Source organism: Syngnathus leptorhynchus, chromosome 8 (genome assembly GCF_054491065.1).
Source record: "Syngnathus leptorhynchus isolate UIUO chromosome 8, UIUO_Slep, whole genome shotgun sequence".
Classification (NCBI taxonomy): Eukaryota; Metazoa; Chordata; class Actinopteri; order Syngnathiformes; family Syngnathidae; genus Syngnathus; species Syngnathus leptorhynchus.
In genome coordinates, this window is record NC_141202.1 from 1,704,920 (window position 1) to 1,727,681 (window position 22,762).

At 49.2% G+C, this 22,762-nt stretch overlaps 1 protein-coding gene across 5 annotated transcripts in view; it reads left to right on the plus strand.

The window, feature by feature from the left end:
- Positions 1–19,032, plus strand: part of LOC147051671 (neural-cadherin) — a 52,172-nt gene extending 33,140 nt beyond the window's left edge. For 4 of the 5 annotated variants that reach the window (XM_085918883.1, XM_085918881.1, XM_085918885.1 and 1 more), the window contains 27 exons: positions 931–1,103; positions 1,184–1,352; positions 1,416–1,586; positions 2,222–2,394; positions 2,478–2,645; positions 4,164–4,413; positions 4,752–4,879; positions 4,967–5,153; positions 5,224–5,367; positions 7,757–8,040; positions 9,182–9,811; positions 9,880–10,876; positions 11,171–11,267; positions 13,042–13,226; positions 13,303–13,538; positions 14,014–14,291; positions 14,367–14,584; positions 15,524–15,651; positions 15,758–15,888; positions 15,967–16,078; positions 16,148–16,328; positions 16,402–16,571; positions 16,655–16,919; positions 17,000–17,183; positions 17,275–17,525; positions 17,711–17,868; positions 17,962–19,032. In XM_085918883.1, the coding sequence (XP_085775009.1) occupies positions 931–1,103; positions 1,184–1,352; positions 1,416–1,586; positions 2,222–2,394; positions 2,478–2,645; positions 4,164–4,413; positions 4,752–4,879; positions 4,967–5,153; positions 5,224–5,367; positions 7,757–8,040; positions 9,182–9,811; positions 9,880–10,876; positions 11,171–11,267; positions 13,042–13,226; positions 13,303–13,538; positions 14,014–14,291; positions 14,367–14,584; positions 15,524–15,651; positions 15,758–15,888; positions 15,967–16,078; positions 16,148–16,328; positions 16,402–16,571; positions 16,655–16,919; positions 17,000–17,183; positions 17,275–17,525; positions 17,711–17,868; positions 17,962–18,438 (6,545 nt within the window). In that variant the 3' untranslated portion in view covers positions 18,439–19,032. The remainder of the gene's footprint in view (positions 1–930; positions 1,104–1,183; positions 1,353–1,415; positions 1,587–2,221; positions 2,395–2,477; positions 2,646–4,163; positions 4,414–4,751; positions 4,880–4,966; positions 5,154–5,223; positions 5,368–7,756; positions 8,041–9,181; positions 9,812–9,879; positions 10,877–11,170; positions 11,268–13,041; positions 13,227–13,302; positions 13,539–14,013; positions 14,292–14,366; positions 14,585–15,523; positions 15,652–15,757; positions 15,889–15,966; positions 16,079–16,147; positions 16,329–16,401; positions 16,572–16,654; positions 16,920–16,999; positions 17,184–17,274; positions 17,526–17,710; positions 17,869–17,961) is intronic. The other variant, XM_085918882.1, reaches the window with a different exon arrangement.
- Positions 19,033–22,762: the final 3,730 nt, after the last annotated feature.

The window sequence follows — 22,762 nt, forward strand, 5'->3', positions numbered from 1 at the left end:
CATACATTTTTTAAAAGGCTTATAAGAAGAAAGGCACAAAAAAGAAACGACAAGATAGCAAAAGATGTAAATGGACTTCTAATTAATTCCAATTATTTTGTCACTGCTTTACGCAAATAATAAACATACAGTCGTTTTTATGAGAAACACAAAACCGCGTTGACGCTAGTTCTCCCTGGGTAGTCGGTATGTTATTTGTTAGCATGTATTAGCATAACCACATGCAACGGTGACAGAAACATCAACACACACACACACACACACACACACACACACACACACACACACACACACACACACACACACACACACACACACACACACACAGACACAAGTACGACGGTTGTTGCCGTGGCAACCGGTATATCAGGGACAAAGCTAGAGTCCCCAAACAGGCGTGCATATATAAAAACGTGAATACACACATAATTATTTATTGATATTCAGGCGCATTGCTCATGTTTATCTTTTTGTGTGTTTTGCACCTTATCGCCCGCCATGCACTCCTCTGCTACACACACACACAGACAGAGTACACACAGCAAAGCGCTAAACACATAAATGGCTATAAGAATGTTTTATTGTTACCCTCACATGGCAGATAGCCTTTTGCTTGCTGGGATGTTGGGCTTTGTCACTTCAAAGTGTGGAGTAAGTATTTCCATATCGATGCGCTCCCTGGCAAAGCCGCTTAGTGTGTGTGAGTTTGTTTGCTGTGTTATGCTAATGCCCGCCTGATTGTTTGCACATGAAGACGCGACATTGTTTTTTTTTTTTCAACAACGCAGGCTAATATCTGGGGTTTTGGCCACCCACGCTAAAATTTGTACACAGTGACGAGTAAATTCCGATCAATAAATGGAGAAGGGAAGTGAAAAGGTGGAAGCAAGGATAAAGTATTAAGATATTACGTCTATCGTTTGTTTGAAGGCATCATTAAGCTACGGCGCAGCCCTCCGCCTCGACTGAAAGGCCCTCAGTACGTCCTCACCATCACCGCCACCGACGACAACGCGTCCGGCGGTCCGTACCCGCTCAGCAGCTCGGCTCAAGTCATCGTCGGGATCAACGACATCAACAACAACAAGCCCGTCTTCCAGGAGGTGGCTGTCGTTTAAAGCTGGAGCCGTCTCCCCCGTTACAAGATTCAAAGTGATCCGACGTCCGCTGTGTTTGTTTGTAGTGTCAGAACTACAGTCTGAAAGCCGCCGTTCTGGAGAACCAGCCCCCCGGGACCTTTGTGCTGAGGGTCCAGGCCCAGGACGCCGACATGGGGGTGAACGGAGAAGTCAAATACGGCATCATGCACAGGGACGGGGTGTCGTCTGGATTCGACATCCATCCAGACAGCGGTAGGTATCGACGGCGCAATATCAATTGGTACGTCAATCTTATCGAGCGTCTTTGTTGATCAGGCGCGATCACCACGGCGATGAGTTTCGACCGGGAGCGTCAGCGCGAGTTCACGCTGTCGGTCACGGCCACCGACCAGGCCGAGGAGCCGCTCATCGGCATCTGCCAGATCACCGTCCTCGTCGCCGACCAGAACGACAACGACCCCAAGTTCGAGAACAGCCGCTACCAGTGTGAGTGTTCGCATTAGCGTCGGGTTTGTCAGTCGGTCGTTAGCCGTCAGTCTGCATCGACGTCAGGCGGGAGATGAAGACGCTCTTCAGGCGTCCGAGTGGTTTGTTTGTTTGTTATTTGTGATGCGTGTTTTGATAAGCGCCGCGTCACAAGTCGTCCTCGTCACATTAGCGCACGAGGACATCATTAAGTATTTAGCACACAGTGTTGGAATAGTCCCGGCATGCGCGTGTGTGCGTTTGAGCAGTCATCATCGTACAATAAAATCCATATTTGATTCATTCATTAAAATGAATGAAAACAGAATGCTATAAAACAGGAATTCCCAAATGATGTGAGCGATTATGTCTTTTGATTTTTGAAACAAAGTTTACGGTTTCAAACGAGCTTCTCGAGACCTAATTGTTTTTTAAAACGAGGAGTTAGACTTCCAAGCTCCGATGAAGCTTTCTGTTTTTTGCCTTTTGCGTGATGAGCGTTGACATTCGGCATCCACTCAGCAGGATTTCCATAAAAGTCCAAATGTCAGCACGACACAATGCTGCGCTCCACGTTCTTTTTACACGTCTGCTGTCATCAAATATTGAACGTGAGGTTTGCCGCTCTCAAGACCGTGCGTCCCGGCCTCTCGCAGATTTCCTCCGAGAGGACACGGCGGTGGGGACCAGCTTCCTACGGGCGGCGGCGCACGACGACGACCAGGGCAGCAACGCGGCCATCGCGTACTCGCTGTCGCCGCAGAAGCCGGCCTACCTCCACATCAACCCCGGCACCGGATGGATTTACGTCAATCAGCCCATCTCGCAGGTGAGGTGACACATTTGCGCCGCTCGCTTCCGGCTGAGCGATTTCAATGACGGAGCGGGACTTTCTCCCGGCTGGGCTGGCAGACGTCCAAGATCAGCCAACAGATCGTGGCGTCGGACGGCGGCAACCGCAGCAGCTCGGTGGAGCTCACCGTCATCATCACCAACGTTCACAACCAGCCGCCGCACTGGGAGCAGCCCGAGTACTGGGTCACCGTGCCCGAGAACACCGTCAGGGACGCCAAGATCCTGGTAAGAACAACTCGGACCATCTCACACTCCGTACTGAAGTAGGACGGATGGAAGAAATATAATTCTGTATTTCCACCGGCTGAAATGATGTCAAATTTTATACGAACCAACTCGATGGAAATGCCGAAGCCCAAGGTTGCAACGACAATAGAATGTTTGGATGTGTGTACCTAATGAAGTGGCCCTCAAGTCTCCCCCGTCTGGCTCCTCGCTCTCCACTCGAGTGCTAATCACACGCCGGAGGAGCGCTAGTTTTAAATTTAGCCGTCCTGTTAATTACACCGCTAACGAGGTAGCGAGGCAGTCTGTCATGTTTTTTTTTTTTTCTTAATGGCATATGTGCTGAGATTATTTTTAAAACTTTACAAAAGTTCTTCTTATCTCCTCCTCCAAAACTTTGTAGGTAACATATCATGTTCATGTTGTAGTGTATGTGGGGGACTGAAGAATCATAAAACACAAACTTTACTTGTACTGAACAATAAATAAATAACTAAATAACGAAATAAATTAATAAATAAAATTATACTAGACTGTTATTAGTGCTATAGTCTGTATAGAGAAAAAAAAATATGAAAAAAAATTTTGTTTCATTTTTGGTGGAAGTTGGAACGAATTAACGGCAATCTATTCATTTCAATCGAGAACAAGGATTTCACATATGAATCTTTTGTGTCAGGAGCATGGATGCGGAAGAAATTCATATCTAAAGGCACTCAAGCATTGTCCATGTTATATCAAATGTTCCTCTCGCCACTTGTTCACGATAATCCCTCAGGGTCACAAAAAACTGCACGGGTCGTATAATTAAATAGGTCCTCTGTTCGGAATCTATTGGTGTTATTAACCATCAGCGCGCAAAATAGAAATAAAGTCAACGGCTGGAAATAAGACACATTGTGTTGTCCAAGTGTTCCGATTACATTCAGGCTGAGAGTCTTTCTGTGTTTTAACTGCTCGGACAGCGTTTCTCACTCAGCGGAAAACGCAGTACTTTCCTCGGAAACATTCCTACCGGTGCTTGCCCCCCCCCTCCCGCTCATCTTTTCTTGGCCAAGTATTTTTTTCGTCAGAGTGGAGATGGAAGTGAAGATTGAGGTTATCCCAAGGTCAACAACAGAGTAAAAAAACAAAAAAAAAATACAACGCACATAAAAGTCTCAACTTTTTAGCATTTGATTTATAACCGGTCCAAATTTGACTTGAGATGCACGGACTTGATTTCTTTGTGCTCTGAGAAGAATGTTCCGGAATGTTCTGCGAGGCTGCTCCTCGTTGTCCTTACAAGGCTGACGCGCAGCCCCGCAGCGCTCAAAGGTGAAGCGCGCCAGGCGTTCTTTTCTCGCGTCGTCATGGCGACCCGCCGTTCGCCGAGTCTGATTTTTGTCAAAAGGCGAAGTGAAAAAAATAAAAGGATGACCTCCAACGTGTACTCCGCTCTCCATAAGTCAAACTGTTGTGTCAACTACTCAAAATAAAAACAATTTTGTATCATCGAACGAATGCCCCCTCCCCCAGACGGTGAAGGCCACGTCTGCGCTGGGTGACCCGCGAGTGACCTACAACTTGGAGGAGGGTCAGGTACCCGAGACCAACATGCCTGTGCGCTTCTACATCAAACCAAACCGAGCGGGCGGCTCGGCTTCCATCCTGGTGGCCGAGAACCTGGACTACGAGACCACGCGCTTTTTCGCTCTCAGGGTTCGAGTCCAAAACGTCGCCGCCGTGCCACTCGCCTCCTTTGCTACAGTTTACGTCAACGTGACGGGTGAGAACCTGAGTCAAGTTGCCGTTGGCCATTTTTTCTGATATTTATATACAATGTATAGTTTGTTAAAACAATACATTTCAATAATTAATTTGTATTCCTTTAATTTTTAATCGATTATTCCCATTTTTTGTCTTGGAAATTGCTTTATTTTATTAAACCCCTTATTTCATAAAATAAAATATTTGTACTTGTATGTATTTATATGATAATATTAGAATATATAAAAAAATATATTTTGTATATGGTAATGAAGCAGACAATTATTTCATAAATAGACCACTTATTTGTTTACTTATACAATTAATTAAAAAGCCTCTTTCGTCTTCTTTCTTCAGACGTGAACGACAACGTTCCATTCTTCCTGTCCTCCACGTACGAGGCCACGGTTCCAGAGGGGGCCGAGGTGGGCACGTCGGTGGCGCAGGTGTCGGCCATCGACTTTGATTCGGGCCTTCACGGCATGGTGAGACCCTCCCACGTGAATATTTTTCCCCCCATTTCCTGTTTGATCAGCAAAGAAACCAGCCATGGTCGTTCTTGCTGTGTGTAGGTGCACTACACCATCTTGAAGGATGAGAGCGGAGACTTTGAGTTGTTCAGCATCGATCCGATGACCGGCGCCATCGCCACGCGGGCTTCCTTCGACCGAGAACAAAAAGCTTCCTACCTCATCGAGGTCCAGTCGCAGGACGGCTCGGAGTCGGCGAGACCGGGCCAGCAGGGACAGCCCAATACGGGTAACCACCTCGGAACCAGTACGGACCCAACACAAAACACACGGTACTGACTGACACGTGATCCTTTCAGACACAGCCTACGTCAGAATCTTTGTGGCCGACGTCAACGACAACGCGCCCACGTTCCCGCGCTCGGTGTACGAGGTGAGCGTGGAAGAGGACAAGGAGGTGGGCTTCGTCATCATCACCGTCACAGCCAACGACCACGACGAAGGTTAGTCACGGACCCGGACACAAGATGGCGCCAAAGCCACGGGTGATAGGAAAAGGGTAACGCGGCACAATCTCGACATGATAGCACGCTACTAAAACAGGATCCGCAACGATTTCCCCCCGAGTGAGATAGTTTTGATGTTTTTGTTTGTCCCACGCTCGTCTTCCTCCTCCGCTATCCACCAATGAGCAGCGGGAGGCCACAAATCAACAAAACAGGCTCCTTTCTTTGTGTCACGGTGATGACGGCGGAAGCCATTAGGGCCTTTGCGTGGCTATTCCTGATCGACTTCATTATACAATCGAAAGTTATCGTGGCGTATCGAGCGGCCTGTGTTTCAAACCCACCCGCAACAAGTGAAAATATGAGAGCCGGCGAGACTAATATGTAAACACCAAAATGTTCAAGGTAATCATCGAATGAAAGCCTGCTAGCTTCAAGCTAATATATCATGCAAAACACCATAGACTGGCTAACAGAAATTAGCATGGATGTTGTGGATTTATCTGCTCTGGCGGGGGAAGAACATTTTCAATACCCCACTTTCCAATATTTGCATTTTAGCCTACACGTGCAGCTGAAGAAAATCCCTTAATATATTTACTTCCTCATCTTACTATAGAACGAGAGAAGTGCGAAGTAGGGGATGGATGAATCCCCTCCTGTAGCCCCCCCCCTCCACTTCACTCCCTCCCCGTGCTGCCCCGTAAAGCTGATTAGTCGGTGCAGCTCTTTGTCACCCTGTGTGATTTCTGCATCCTACTCGGCCCTCCGACTGGAAAATGTGCCGAACTAAGTGCGTCTGCTAATGAGATCAAAAAGGCTGTTTAAGATTCTGCCGAGTTGGCTCTTTAGCAGCGGTGTCGCCCGGAGCTTCGCGCGCACACAGACGCGCACTTAAACACTTCGCCACATTTACAAACAACACACACACACGTAAGGCCATGGATGGGCACACTCACTCTTTCCTACACACGCACACAAACAAACACACACATCCTTGTGTCTAGTAAGCCACTGAGAACTGACACATAAAAAAGACAAAACCAACATAGACTTATTATCGTACTAACATAGACCATTCCAGTACCAAGGCAATAAAACGATTAGAACCAGGAGAATAACGGCCCATCATATCGATCCAACACGGCGTCATCACAGAACCAACATGTGCTTTGAAGTACCTTAGCACTCGAGGGACTTTTTTTTTGTACCACCATGTAATGAAACTTTGAGCTGTGAGTTATGAGGAGTGCTTCAGAGCACGGTGGACCTGTAGTCACAGCTGGGGGACAACTTCCCCCAAGGGTCCACCTCACAAGGAGCCCTCTACTGACCTTCATCTCATTTTAGAGCCTCCTGCTGGGTCGCCAATTAAATCAGCGCCTAGGAGTGTGTGTGTGTGTGTGTGTGTGTGTGTGTGTGTGTGTGTGTGTGTGTGTGTGTGTGTGTGTGTGTGTGTGTGTGTGAAGAGGGCAATGCCATATGGCCTGCTTGATCATTAGTGAAGCTGCTGCAGGCAAGGAACCACTGCAGCTACTCCCCTTGTACACATTTCAACACACACACACACACACACACTGGTCGCCACAGATCGTGCTCAGAGGCCGTGAAGGACCGGTGAGCTTTAGCTTTCACGCACACACTCGCAGGAGTGTGTGGTTGATGAAGGTCCTGCATGTCTCCACAGATGGTGATAGCCTGCTAAGTTCTCCCGGGTGCCAGTAAATGTTGAGCGAGCCTCGACCCAGACGGACCTGCCTCTGGGCTCCCATCATGCATCTGTTCGTGTGTGTGTGTGTGTGTGTGTGTGTGTGTGTGTGTGTGTGTGTGTGTGTGTGTGTTTACCAAGGCCAACTGTGCAAAACACATTTTGGTTTGAATTTGACTGATATTTTGTTTTGATACGTGATGTGGATTAATGGATGGATGGATAAAACATGTCATCAACAAAAAAATAAACATAAATCCAAATTACAGACAACGTCGGAGGGTCACAAAATGAGATTTACCGATAATTTGTTTCATGCCGTTGTCGACCGCTAGCTAGCTCGCTAGCTACCAAATTTATCTCATTGAAAGAATATTCATGAAGATGCTTATACAATACAAACGTAAACATGCCAGAGGCTGCTCGTTTGCATATGTCGTCGTCCCTTGGCAGGTGACAAAAAAAGAAACATGCAAAATATGCAAATGTGCCATACACGGTGCGACGTGCCACGCAAAGTGTCAGAGATCACAAGAAAAGTCGTTACGTGTGTACCTAATGAAGTGTCCGGGGACTCGGAGAAGCTACATTGTTAGTCATTTGATATCATTATTCAATGTGTGTTTGTCGTGGTGTCGAGCCCTCAATCATCTTCAAATGTCACATTTTTCATCACAGGTGCCAACGCCAAGCTACGCTATCAGATCGCGGCAGGCAACACCATGGGCACTTTTGACGTGGAGCCCGAGGTGGGCACCATCTTTGTGGCGCAGCCGCTGGACTACGAGATGGAGCAGCGCTTCGAGCTGCGACTGGTGGCCTCGGACGGCAAATGGGAAAACGAGACGCTGGTGGTGGTGCAGGTGGTCAACCGGAACGACGAGGCGCCCGTTTTCAGTCTGAGCGAGTACCACGCCGTCATCCAGGAAGAGCTCACCGAACTTCCCGTCTTCATCATGGAGGTGCGTCGCTCATATTTCTTGCCTTTCTAACACCTCTGTCCCAACTCTACATTTTCTATTCACTTTGTGTACGTGTCCCAATATTTTTGTCCAGTATTTTGCCTTTTCTTCCATTTTTGGCTTGTGGATGTCCCACTACTTTTGTCCACAGTTTCCCTTCATATTATTACGTTTGTCTACTTTTTTCTTTTGCTTTTAACTTTTTTTTTTCTTGAATGTGTCCCAATACTTTTATCACATTTTCTTCCCAATACTTTTGTTCACTTTGCGGGGTCCCGTCAAAACACGTTGCGAGTGTGCGACGGCGTCAGACGTCCTCTGAAAACTTTCCTCCTTTATTTTTTTTTTATTTTCTTCCTCCATCCCTCGTTCATCCGCCATTGGTCACACCTTCCCCGCCGTAACGCTCTATCAGATTAGCAAAATGGAAGCGCGCCGCAGAGGGCAGGGAAGTAATCCGCCGTGTCACCCGGTCCTCCGCCCGGCCTCGCTTCTCCTGGAATTGATTTGATGTGCGCCCGCCCGCCCGGCCGGCCGGCCGCCATGGCGTGCCATCCCCGTGCCCTTTTCTTCATCCCCTGGCGTTCACGCAATCCAACAGATGGGGGGAAAATCCAATTTGAAATGAATGCTTCTCACATCACCTGCGCTCCGGCCTCTTCGTCCTCCTCTCCCTCCTCGGTGTATCGTCTCCACCGGTGCTCGGACGCAATCGTGCAGCGTATTTAGAAAAACAAATCATTTTCAGAGCAATTAAACGAAACGGATGATTTATTGTGCCGATGGATCTATCTGGTCACCGTGGCAACACAGATGCGAAAAAGCGAGGGAGGCGGTGGCGGGAACACATCAAAGCTTTCTGTAAACAAGAAGGAGACGCAACACTCCAAAGTGTCATTTTGCTTTCTCTTCTGCGTCGACGTCGCCATTAAGTGTTAATTGCACGCCGACAGCCGGCTGGCGTCTCCGAGGGAGATAAAAGGACGCCGAGGGGGGAAATGTTTATTTTGATGCGGCTGCTTAATGAAAAACGTCGCGATAAGACCGAGGTGCTTATTGGATTGCTCGGTCAGAGTATCACCAAGTTAAGATACAAATGAATTCAAGCTCAACCGCGACGACGCGGTTCGGATTTTCCCAGGTGTCTGCCACCGATCCCGACCAGGACGCCGACCAGAGCGCCGTGCGCTACTCCCTCCACGGACAAGGAGCCGGCGGCGAATTCACAATCAACGAGCGCACCGGGAGGATCTACGCCCAACGCCGTCTCGACCGGGAGGAACGTCCAGCCTGGAGGTTTCTGGTCCTGGCCACGGACGAGGGCGGTTCGGGTCTCACGGGATTCGCCGACGTTCTCTTGGAGGTCCGCGACATCAACGACAACGCGCCTTTCTTCCCGTGCCCGGCGTTGGAAGCGGACGGCTGCTTTGTAGGCCAAGTGGCCGAGAACTCCCCCGCCGATACATCCGTCATGGAGATGAGAGCGATGGACTTGGACGACGCCAACCAAGGCAAGAACGCGGCGCTGACCTACAGCATCGTCAAGAACGTCCGCAACGAGATCAACCTCAACTTGTTCTCCATCAACGCCACCACGGGGACCATCTACACCGTGCTGCGCTCGCTCGACCGAGAGCTGGAGGAGCGCTATCTGGTGGTGGTGGAAGCCCGAGACGGTGGCGGATTAGCCGGGACGGGGACCGCCACCATCCTGGTTTCGGATGTCAACGACCACCCGCCGATCTTCTCCCAGAGAGTCTACACTGCCCAGGTGAGTCCACCACGCTCTCATTTCAGTTTTCAAGATCTCAAGGCTTGTCTTGAAATCGCGTTCTTCAGGTAACTGAAGACCTGGAGGTGAACAGTGAAGTCCTGGTGGTGTCCGCCACCGACGTAGACCAGGGCGAGAACGCCGTCGTGACCTTCAGCATCGTGGGCGGTGACGATGACAGGAAGTTCTTGGTGGAGACCGATAAAGTGAACCGACGCGGCGTGATCAAGCTCAAGAAGAAAGTGGACTTTGAGAAGCCTCAGGAGAGAACTTTCAACCTCACTCTAAAGGCGGAGGATGCTGATTTCTTCAGCCTGGCGTACTGTCTAGTGCAGGTGGAGGACGCCAATGACCACGCCCCCGTCTTCTTACCGCAGTTCTACGAGTCGCCGGCCATGTTGGAGGACGTCGCCGTGGGCACCATCGTGGCCCAGGTGATGGCGACCGATCTGGATTCCGGACAAAATGGCCGCTTTTCTTACAGTATCGCCAAGGAGTCGGACCCCTACGATCAGTTCCTGGTGGACCAGTCCGGTTGGGTGGTGGTGGCTCACTCTTTGGACCGGGAGAAAATCTCCCAACACAGGGTGACGGTTCTCGCCACAGACGCCGGCAGCCCGAGCCTGACCGGCACGGCCATCGTCATGGTAACCGTGCTTGACATCAACGACAACGGGCCGGAATTCGAGGCCCCCTACAGGCCGGTGGTGTGGGAGAACACGGCGGCCCCGCAGGCGGTCTGGATGAACGCCAGCTCGCCGCTGCTGCACGCCACCGACCGCGACCTCTCGTCCAACGGCGGACCGTTCTCCATACGGCTCCTGGCGCTCACCGCCGACGCCGCCGACTTCAACTTGACGGATTTCCGCAACGGCAGCGCCGCCGTCACCGCCCTGCGCACGTTCGACCGCGAGCGGCAGAAAGAGTACCGACTCCCCATCCTCATGATTGACAGCGGCTCGCCCGCCATGAGCTCCACCAGCACGCTGACGGTGGTCATCGGGGACCGCAACGACCACCCCCACTCGCCGGGACACGCTAACTTCATTGTGTATAGTTATGAAGGTACGTCGCTTCCGTCCGGACGACATTTGAGAATTTTTGGGCTGGTGGTCCTCACCTTTCCATTCCCCCGTCGTGTCCTCGCCACCAACCCGCCCGCCGGCCGGCCGGCCGCTAAGCTCACAAGACATCTTTGTCACAGTCGAGTGCTTCCGCTGTCTCCCTGCAGATTGCATCACTTATTTAGCACTTCAGACCAGCTGTCAGCTGCTCGAATTTACTAAAGTACATTTTCCTCTCTGATTGTTTTTTTTTTGGGGGGGGCTAATTTATTGTTTTGGACTTTATGTTGGAAAGCAGGTATTCTGCCAACCACAGCGCTCGGCCAAATCCCGTCCCCAGACCTGGATGACTGGAGCGAGAAGACGTACCGATTTGAAGGCAAACCATCCAGGTAGGATGATAGTTTTTATTTTATTTTTTGACCCACAGCAAAGCGCATTCATTCAAAAAGATTTTTCTCAACGCAACCAAATTTGAAGCTAATAGCTCCGCTCCAAATTTTCAAATGAAGTCAAAGAGGTTTTGTAGGTTTTCTTCTTCGCATTTTGAGATGAATGAGGAGAAGAAGACAAGCGGGGAACTCGTGTGTAAGTGAAAGTGACAGATTTAAACCAGAGCGTGGCAGGCAGTACAAAGGTGTGCCGCGACAGAGAGACAGCGACAGAAACTTGCGGGAGAAGAGTGGATCAAAAGAGACGAGGATATGAGCTATTTATACTTAAGATGTATTGAAATTTCTCCGTGACAAGACAGCTCCAAGGAGGGACCAGGGGGGGGGGGGGTAGTGATTTGACGCCAACTTGTGGCATCGTTGTGCCAGGGAACTGAGTTGAGGTGGTTCATTTAGACAAAAGTAGTGCTTTGCCAGAAGAACAATCGACAATAAAAAAAATATATCAGATCGTCCTTTCATGAGCCCATGAGGGTTAAATTCAAATTTAAGATTGCCCAGACGGTTTTCCAGACGGACCACGCGATTGTTTACACGTTGGCCACATCACGCCATGGCTCTCCATGGCAATGCGGCGGCTGACGTGCTTTGCCGCTCCCACGTGACGTCTTCACCGTCCAAAAGCGAGCGCGGCGGCGCTGCCGTCCACACGTCGGACAGGTTTTGGCCCGCTTTCAGCCGCTACTAATGGGCCCATCTGGCGCGCAGTCTGAAGGGCGCGGCGGTAGCGGCGGTAGCGGCGGTAGCGCGTGTGTTTAACGCTACACGAGCGGCGTGGCGCGCATCCAGCGTGCTAGCCGGCCCGCGTTGACGTCTCCGGTGCGGCAGAGCGTGAGGGTTTTACATCAAGATGTTCTGAGCGGGCCTGTTGGACCGACCACAGAGCACATCTGCTCTTCCACTAGGCCTTTAATAATACGGACATAAGTACAGGGAGAGCCAAAAGTAGGTACGCCATCAAATACAACATTTAAATGCATTTACACGTTTTTCTTTACGATTAAAATTCTCTCAAATACAATTTTAAAAAGTCGGGCTTTTGTAAATGGACTTTTGGCCCGGCATACGCTCGACATCACACAGCACAAAATTGAAATATTAGTGACATCATTTAAAAGGGGAAAAAAATCACTTTAATGCAGAGATTTTATATTTTATACCATTACAGGACGTCTGGGCAAGGTGCCATGACATAACTTGTCCTTGCTCCTCGTTTCCCCGGGCAACCAAGGCTGGAAAACGTATTTATATTTGTGGTCTTTATTAACTTTGCTGGGATTATGGAGATTAAAAGTATAATGGTGGTTTGATGTATTAATTACATATTTAGTGTGTTATTAAAAAAAATGCCCGGCAAAAAAGGGCCAATTTAATGACGCACGTGTGCAATTGTCGCTGAAAGCCATATGTGGGGAAAATCGAGTGTTTCATTTGCAAATTTGCATGACTAAATTAAAGGGAGCTTTTATTGGCAATAAAAGCCTTTGTTTGGATGGGGGGGGGGGGTTTCTACGTGGGAGGTCGGAAGTGCGCCACTCAATTAAATTCCGGGTTATTATCACATTCGTATTTTTACAAATACAAACATGTATACTTTTAGACGTTTGTATAAAAGAAGGAGCGAGAAGAAAAAGCTTTTTTTGCTTTTCCATGTAAAAGAAAAATGACTGTCCTAAATCGTCACCTCTAATGAAATATTTTCATCATTGTACAGACTTTTCAGCGTGAACCATAGTTCTGGCCAGCTGAGCATCAGGGAAGGCGTCCCGCCCGGCTCGTACCAGTTGCAGGTGCGCGTCTCCGATCCCGCCTGGCCGGACGTCACGTCCACCGCGCAGGTGGAGGTGATCGAGCTGCCGCGGGAAGCCTTGCTGAACGCCGCTTCCCTCCGACTACGCAGTAAGTACGAAAGCGGGAACGCTCGGGCTTACTCGAGCAGCTCCGGTTTAGATCGGACTCTTGGTTCTCCTCGCAGACATGACCGTAGAAGAACTGTTCTCGTCCAGAGGCGGCGAGGAGAGCCGCTTCTCCCGTTTGGCTCGAACGCTAGCCGATCTCCTGCAGACGCCACCGGAGAAGGTTCACGTCTTCTCCCTGGAAGACGCCGGCAGGGGAGATGAGAAGGAGCTGAGCGTGTGGTTCGCCGCTCACGGCTCGCCGTACTACAAAGCGGAGAAGCTGCACGGCTACGTGGCGGCCAATAAAGCAAAGGTGAGCGCCGGTTCAAATTTTAATGGTGTGGATTTTTTTTTTCATTTCATTTTACAGCGCAATAGAAAATGCTCGGTTGTTATTTTGCCGCATAGGGCGGAAGGAGCGAAAGATTTGTTTGCACACCAGCACTTAACACACATGTCAAGCATTTGACACGTGGCGGGTCAATACAGCCGTTTCACACGAGTGTGTGTCGCTAAGTGGATGTCCATGTTACACATACACGGACACGCGTGTACATGAATACTTGAGATCCTTTAAAAGCCCGAGAGCAGATGCTGGCTTGACCCCAACTCGGTGTGCTGAGAGTCAGTCATCCGTGTCCGCTAAACTGTCACTCGGAACATCACAGACCTCCATCAAGGTCAAATGATTTGGATTGACGTCAAATTGTACGCATGGTGGATACGCGCTTGGACACGCTAGCTTCCTTAGCGTTAGCTCGATGGTCATTTGCTGTTGTCTTTTTCAGCTGGAAGCCGTGCTGGGCGCGTCCATCTCCCAGGTGGGCGTGGACGACTGCCCCCACGCCGACTGCGCTCAATCCGGAGGCTGCTCCACTCAAGTTTCCTTCGGTCAGACGCCGGCGGCTCTCAACTCGGGCAACGTGTCTTTGGTTTCCCTGCCCGCCAAGAGCACGGCGCGCTGCGGTTGCCGCGGTCGCGAGGCCACGCATCTGCCTTGCGCGTCCTACCCGAGCAACCCCTGCCTCAACGGGGGCGCCTGCCTTGACGGTCCGCTCGGATACAGGTGGGTGCAGTGGAAATATTCTTTTGTCATGATACAGTTATGAGAAGAAGAAGAAAATTCATTTCCTCACGTCAGGTGCAAGTGTCCGCCCATGTTGGACGGACCCGAGTGCCAGCAGACCAAGCACAGCTTCGGCGGCGGGGGCTACGCGTGGTTCCCACCGCTGGCGCCGTGCTTCCAGAGCCACATTTCTTTGGAGTTCCTGACCGAGGCGGCCGACGGGCTGCTGCTCTACAACGGGCCGCTCGGACCCGCCGCCCAACCCGGAGAGCTCCAAGACTTCATTTCTATCGGTGGGTATTGATCAGACGGAAATGATCACGAGAACTTCTGTAGGCCACAGCTCACGCCCAAATGCTCACACGCAAACTAACCAGTCACATTGCCGCACTAGGCCACGCCCCTTACGTCACTGCAGTTCCGCTGGCTCCAATGACGCTATAGTTTCTATTTGACCATTTCTATTCCTTATATTTGAGTATATCAAGGCCTCCTGGCTAGAGTTACGAAAAGATTGGATTTGTACTTATCAAAGATGCTGATCCTCTTGTTCTCCGCAACAATGGGATCAGATCAATGCGGCGTGTCAGCAGACAAAAGAGCATCATGGGACGTTAATGTCACCTCCCGGTGGTCCTGATGTGGCGTTATAGGATTAGTCCGCCCCGCCGCCGCCGCCCCCCCGGCCTTTTCCCAGACACGTCTTGCATAATCTAGCGCCATTAAACTTACGTAATTATCTCGCCCGCCGGCTCGTCGTCGTTTCCCGGCCGGGGGAGGGCAAATCAAATATGGCTGCCTCATTGATCACAGGAGTGCTTTTGTCATTAAAGGCGTTCAATAGCGATGGTGGACACGAGGATGTCGGAAGCGGCACGGAAGAATTGACCCGCCGCTTTCGTGCTGTTTTTTTAATGGGGTTCATCTGCTAACGCAGCAGTTAAACACACACACAAAGTATTCGCAGCGCCTCACTTTGTCACGGCACAGCCAACAACACAAACAATTTTTCATTTGGGGGGGAGAAAAAAAAACTCATTCCAAATTGGAATAATGCTGGAACATAACAAAATGTAGATTTTTGCGCTTTAAAAAAAAAATAAAATGTAATCAAACATATTGTATGTAAATGCTTGGTGGGCCAAATTAAAGAATGGAGCAGTTGATTGCTGCCCCCTAGCGTCCGTTTTTATAATGACTCTGCGGAATCATGAATTGTTTTTTCCACGCAGAGTTGAAGCACGGCGTTCCGCTCTTGAAGGTTAACCACGGCTCCGGGACCCTCACCCTGCAACTACCGGCCAAATCTAACGTGGCAGACCGCCGCTGGCATCGACTCGACGTCACCAGTGACGGCAAGGTGGGACTGACTAACTTCCTCAACTTCTAAAAGTTCAATTCAAAAGTCAATGAATTAGAAATCGACTTGGGCCTACTGCTAATAATCATCAATGTGCGTCGTTTAGGCCGTGCAGCTGGTCCTGGATCAGTGCTCGGGGCTGCAGGTGAGCGAGCCGGAGGGCCTTGTCGCCGGAGACCCCCGCGAGACGGACGAGTCCGGCTGCAGGGCGGCCGGACAAACGCCTGGAAACGAGAGGTGACGACTGCCATTAACCATCCCTCCATCCCCTTTTTTCTTTTTTTATTTGGCTGATCCCTTCTTTCTCCTCTTCAGATATCTGAACGTGTATCAGCCTCTCCAGCTGGGCGGCGCGAAGCCGACGTCTCCTCAGCCGCGTTACGCCAATTTCAGCGGCTGCATCCGCAACCTGCTGGTGGACACTCAGGTTGGCCCCAGAACTCAACATTTGAAGTGAAAAGAAGTCCAAAAACAACGTTTGCTCATTTTCGCTCAGGTATACGACCTGGCGCGACCCGGCGAGAGCGTGGACAGCAGTCCGGGCTGCAGGGCGACGGACGGCGTGTGTTTGACGGCGGCCGGGCCCTCCTGCGGGGCCCGCGCCTCCTGCTTAGCCGACTGGGGATCCTTCAGCTGCGAGTGTCACCCGGGACACAGCGGACACAAGTGTGACACAGGTGTGTGCGACTGCTATGTCGCGCGTTTGCGCGTGTCTAAATTCGAGTTCCCCGCCGTCGTCTCGCCTCGCAGTGGTTCCGGAGTTCTCGTTAGATTCCGACAGCATGCTGAGATTCCATCTTCGAGGCGGGGGCGCCACCAACCGCCGCACTAACATTCAAATGCTCCTGCGCACCCGCGCCAACTCGGGCACCTTGCTCTCCGTCACGTCCCGGGAAGCCGACGAGTACATCGCGTTGGAGGTACGAGCCGTCGTGGGAAGTTTTGAAATGTAAAAAATGTGCAGGAAGCGAAGCTCCAACGACGATGTCATCCTCCCGCTTAGATCGCAGAGGGCCACCTCTCGGTCCGGGCCAACCTTGGCGACGGGGCCCACGCCCTGCGGCTCCCGGGCCAGCGGGTGGACGTGGGCCAGTGGGTGCTGGTGGGCCTCAGTCGTCACGACAACCTTTTCGTCCTGCGACTGGAGCAGGGAGGCGGCTCGCGGGAGGCCCGGGCACGGCTGGGGAACCGGCGGGAGCTGGCGGTGGACCCGACGAGCGTCACGGTGGGGAAGGGACCCCGCGGCGGAGAAGACGGCGACTTTCAGGGTAAGACGAGGCGCGGGAATCCAGTACGGGTTGACGATTGGAACGTTTTGCACGATACGCTCGCACGTCTCTGTGTCTAGGTTGCATGCGGGACGTTCGTTTCAACGGCCGAGCGCTCCCTCTGGACGGGCGGAGCAGCGGCGATCTGGTTAGCGTGCTGGAGCGGCGCGGCGTCACGTCGGGCTGCTTCAGCGACGCCTGCCGGGCACAACCCTGCCCTGAATCGTTGCGTTGTGTCGACCTGTGGAGAAAACATCAGTGCAGGTACTTGCTCTCGTACACACCTTGGATTCAAAGCGACACATATTTTTAGCCATTAGCCCAAAAATGCTAACATGAAATATTACCCTCGCAGGTGCCCCGGCGGTCTGGTGACGCTGACGGACGAGTCGGGCGCGGAGCGCTGCGTGCCGTCGCCGTGCGGTCCAGCCTCGTGCCGCAACGGCGGCGCGTGCCAGCCGCTGTCGGCCGACGGCTTCCGCTGCCGCTGCCTGGAGGGTTTCCGCGGGCAACGCTGCGAGCTGGGCCAGTACCGAGGCCACCGATTGGCCGCTCTCAGTCCGAGCTCGATTCTGGCCATCAGCATGTGTCTACTCGTCTTCTTTGGTCAGTTGCTTTCTCAATGCATCAGTTGGAGAACAAATGATGTCGACAATTCTAAAAAAAAAAGTATGACGATTTATTGTGCAAACGAATATTTTTTTTTAATATTTATTACATAGACATTTGTATAGTTTCGTAGCCCACCCCGTGAGCTAAGTCATCATCTCGCTGTGTGTCGGTGCGTGTAGCCGTGCTGGTGGCGGTGACGGTGTGGAACCAGAAGGGCAGCCGCAACAAGTTCCGCAAGCGCGGCGTCTACCACATCCCGGCCGAGCACGAGAGCTGGGAGGACGTCCGCGAGAACATCCTCAACTACAACGAGGAAGGCGGCGGCGAGCAGGATCAGGTACAGCGACCCCCGAAATCCCAAAGCTCCATTTGAAAGGCCGAACCTTCGAATCGACACGTATTTTTTCTTTCCCGCCGGACCACGGTGCAGAAGGGCTACGACATGACGGAGCTGAAGCGTCCTTTGCGTTCCAGCTTGTCCCAGTCGTCATCGTGCACCACAGCCCCGCTCATCAAATCGTCTCCGGGCTCGCAGGAGGAGGTGCACCCCGCCTGCGGCCCTTACCTCAGCATCCCGCAGCCGCACGTCCACCAACACCCATCATCACGTTCCCACGTGGACTTCAAGAACTACGTGTCTCGCATCGTGTGGGAGGCCGACCACGACGAGGAGGCGCTCCCAGAGGACGTCTTCCACAGGTGGCGGGATGAAGGATCCGGAACCCCGGCGGGAAGCCTCAGCTCACTCGGGTACGACGACGTCGAAGAGGAGGGCGACGCAAGGGAGAGCACACGCGAGCGGCTGTCGCGCTGGGGACCCAAATTCCAGACGCTGAGCGACATGTACGACCGCCCCAAAGCGGCGCTCTCGTACGGGACCGTCGCACGACGGCCTCCCAGCCACTAGAGGGCCACCCGACATTCTGGACTCCTTCTCATTTTTGGACAGTATGTCGATTTTTCACAAAAAGCGAGAGGCCGGATTGCAAAACGGACGTCTTCGGCCATCTTTGAAGTTTTTCCATATTTGGCGGCAACAATCATTTCAAGTTTTTCCAACTGGAGCTTTTTCCTCCTCTTCAGATGCATTGAAAGCTAAAATTACTGGAACATTTTCATATGCATTTTCAAATGTTCCCAACTTGTTCATTCTTTTAGATCCTGAAACTTAAGTTTGTCCTCGGCTGCCTTAGGAATGTACTTGTGACTTATTTTTGAAAAGCAAAGAGAAAACAAATCAATCCTTCTATCCCCACCAAATATGTTCACAGGATAGCAAAAAAAAAAAAATTTGTTACATTTGAGTGACTTAAGAATACATTTTCTATATAGCTTGTTTTGGCTGGGAACATATTTTTCAGAGTTTTCTCCTTGTAAACTATGCACCTAAGGTGTGCGTGCTGCGTCTTCATTCATTTGAAAAAGTCTTGAGTGTTTGTTGCTTATTTGAAGTGTATGATATAATGTAAATATGGACATTTTATAATGACCTGAAAGAATATTTCCTTTTGTACATGAATTTTAATAAATAAAAAAGACTTTTTTCCCTGAATATCCTCTGAGGTTTTATTCAAAGTACAGCTCTAAGGTCATTCTATGCAGAGTAAAGAATATCTGTGAGTAGCTACTTGACTTGACTGTTTTGCTACACAATCGTTCACACTCCGAAACAGTAGAGGGCGGCAATCCACTTTAAAGCCAGTGCCAATCGCCGTAAAACATAAAGAAGACCGTGTTCAATTATTAGGGCAATTAACGAGTTTTCCGAAAGATGGAAAGTGTCAGCCAGGAGTTTTTCCCCGGACCGTGTAAAAATAAATAAAAATAAAAAAAAAGTCGGCTTGTTGGAAAGCTTGGGAGCACCTGACTTCGAGCCAGGCCGACCCTTCAGCTGAGTGACCGTTTAAAGTATCTTCTTTTCGGATAGACGACGTAGGTGGTACCCACACGTGGACTTCAGGGTAGGTCAAATGAACCCTTACCAATTTCAATTGAACATGAACAATTCAGCTTACATAAAGTCGTATGTCGGTGACTGGTGAAAGAAAATAGACAGACATGACAGGTCACATGCTGCCCTCTAGTGGAAGTATGCAGTACAGCATTAGACCCGACACGATGCACAGGTATTGTTTTCATGTAGAAGTGTGGATAACATGTATTATTATTATTATTTAAATCAAATGACGTCACAAATAGGGTGCGGGTGATGCTTGCATTGCCATGGGGAGTATGGTGCTTTGGTTTTCATAGGGATGCATTTTTGAAGGATGCTCTGATTGTCGTTGCACTTTGGTTGCTATGGCGATACAAAGCCAGATGATGCTTGCTTGCCATAACAATAGAAGAAAGTTAGATGCTTTGGTTGCTCTCGTGATATAGGTGAGTATGCTGTAGTAGTGGTTGCCATAGTGATGCAGGTGAACAGGATGTTTTTGTGTTATTTCAGTCACCATGGTAACAGCAGAGACAACAACAATAGGTCTTCAGCTGTTTGCAGCTGACTATAAAATGTGACAACTGAAGGATACTGACTCAAGCAATGTCACCCCTGAAATTGGACACCAACGACAAGCGGATCGATCAACAAATATCGACGTACTGACTCGGCTGGAGCAAAAAGTCATTGACCCGCACACAGAGGCAATCAACTTTCACCGTGAGCCAATTTATGCGCTCACTTTCTATTTTCAGCATACAAGTCGGGTCAGTGTGAAGTTTCACAGATGCTGGCAGCTTCCAAAAGGACACCGTGGCCAGGAATAGGATTGGATAGTGTGTCTGCATGTGTGTGTGTGTGTGTGTGTGTGTGTGTGTGTGTGTGTGTGTGTGTGTGTGTGTGCGTGTGTGTGGATGTCATCTGACTGGCGCTAAATCGCTGTATACAATTATTAGCTGCTACAAATTTAGAGGCACTTAGGGTATCAAATTAGCTGTTAGTGATACTCATGCTATGAATATACATTGGACTCCCTTGTAGTCATGGTTGGTGAAAAAATTCAGCATTTTTAATGTTTGCTAGCATAACGCTAACACGTAATGGGAAACGCCATAGACAGGCTAACGAATCATTTCCATGTGGGTTGTTATAGTGCTTTAAGTAATGCAAATACAAAAGGTGCAGCAACACATGGAGACGGGCAAAAAAAAACAACCCTCTAATTTTCATGTACTGGAATCAGCGTGCTGCTTTTTCTGGGCTTTTTATTTTTTTAAATAACCCACACTCTGAGATACGCTATGTTCTGAGCCTAGGAACACATCTACTGTAGCTGAGATTCCAGGAATCCCATATGGTCTAGCGGTTAGGATTTATGGTTTTTCACTCGAGTGGGGAAGACATGCGTTGAAGATGTTATGTCATCAAACCGCAAGGAGGGAATGGCAATGCACGTTTAACTGTACAGCTTTGATAAGGACAGTAAGACAAGATGTCTTTTTATCTGTCAACGTACACAACTGAACCTTGGTGAAAGTATTTGCTCAGAGATTGGACTCAGTGATTCCTAAATGTTTCATTTTTTTTTGTCCTGATCGTTTATAATTGTTGCTGGCTTGATGTTCCAATACTTTTGACCAAAAAACAACAACAGAGAGGGTGACGTCCACCATTCAACCCGAAAGTAAGACTTTGACCTGTGTGTGTGTCTTAAAACAATTAAACTGAACAAAGTTTGCAACCATAAACTTCTTAGTTTCATTAGAAACTCATATAGAACATGATATAATGTGCATATTATTAGTCGGTTCAGTGGGTTCACGAGGTAAAAACACGAGTCGACGTCTCACTCTGCCTCCAAGAAATAAGCCAGTCAGCACTTCCTCACACACATATACACACACACACGTGGTTGTAAAGGAACATTATATAATTTGCTGTGGGTCACGGAGGCCTCCTCCTCCGACAGACTCATCAATCAAACTTCCAACGTCTCACAAAAGACATGTTGCATTATGTAACACGCTTGCCCGTTGCATCATGTGGAGAAGCAACACGTCAAGCACGTGTTGGAAAAGGTAAACAGTCTTTTGACAGCCAGTGTGGAAGTACTCCTTGAACTAGTAGTCCCCCCCCCCCCCATAGAGTACTTACTTAAGTAATAATTGAACTATAGTACAAATCCTTGAACTAGTAGGTTTTTTCCCCCATAGAGTACTTACTTAAGTAATAATTGAACATAGCTTATATTATTCATGTATTTGACTTACAGCGCCCTCTAGCAGGTTGTAATGGTCACAACAGGAACAAGAAAGGGTGAATAAATGTTTGGATCATATGAAGTCAAATGTGACAAAACCCCTGAGCGAGTGATTTATGGCTGGGTGTACTTTTTGGATGATTAACGGGTGGCAACCATTTTGTCTGCAAATTTTTAAAAAAAATCATTGTGTCTGTGAGATTTTGTTGGAGGTGTCGACCAAGTCCAAACGTAACATATTTTTTCAGTACCAAATTTTTTTTTTTAGACTGTAGTTTGTGCAGTTAATCCATTAGATAGATCGTATAGATTAGCATGTAGCATTTATCTTATCTGTACGAGTTGAATGTTATCATTTAGCGTCCTCTTTTGTATAGGCTATATTTAGTATCTATATTTTGTTTCTTCGACTTGTTTTTCTAAAGACGCCGCTATTAGCCGGAGCTCACGTTCCTGAATGTGTTTACAAAATGTGCAACACATAAATCCTTTCATAGTACTGGCATCCATGTGCTTCGCAATGTGCTTCGCATTCCTCAGCATAGGGAGTATAAAAATGGCCTCTCACTCTCTCGCTTGCTCTTTGAATGGAGGGAAACAAACTCTGTGAACTTGAACGTCTGGACGCACGCCAAATGCTATCAAAGTTGATCCTCTTGTTTTCTTTTGCAGGGGCAGGGAGCATTGCCACAAAGGCAAATGTTTGGCCGTATCAACAAGGAGCGCTTTGGAATTGTTAGGATCATTTCAAAACTTTGAAATATTTAACTTTGGTTTGTGATACTGTCTAAACAGTAGGCAAACATTTTTTTTAAAAAGGGCACAAAGGGCCAGGTCATTTGCAGTTGAGGTCAAATAAATCAATAAAAACTTCAAATATGCCAAACAGTTCTTTTTAAACCATACAATATTGACTCATTTGAAACTTCTTATCATCTGAGATACTTATTTCATCATATATGGCAATAATAGGTACTATTTTTTTCCTACATTTAATTTGATCACTTCATTTATCCAGTTGTTGTCAAGGGC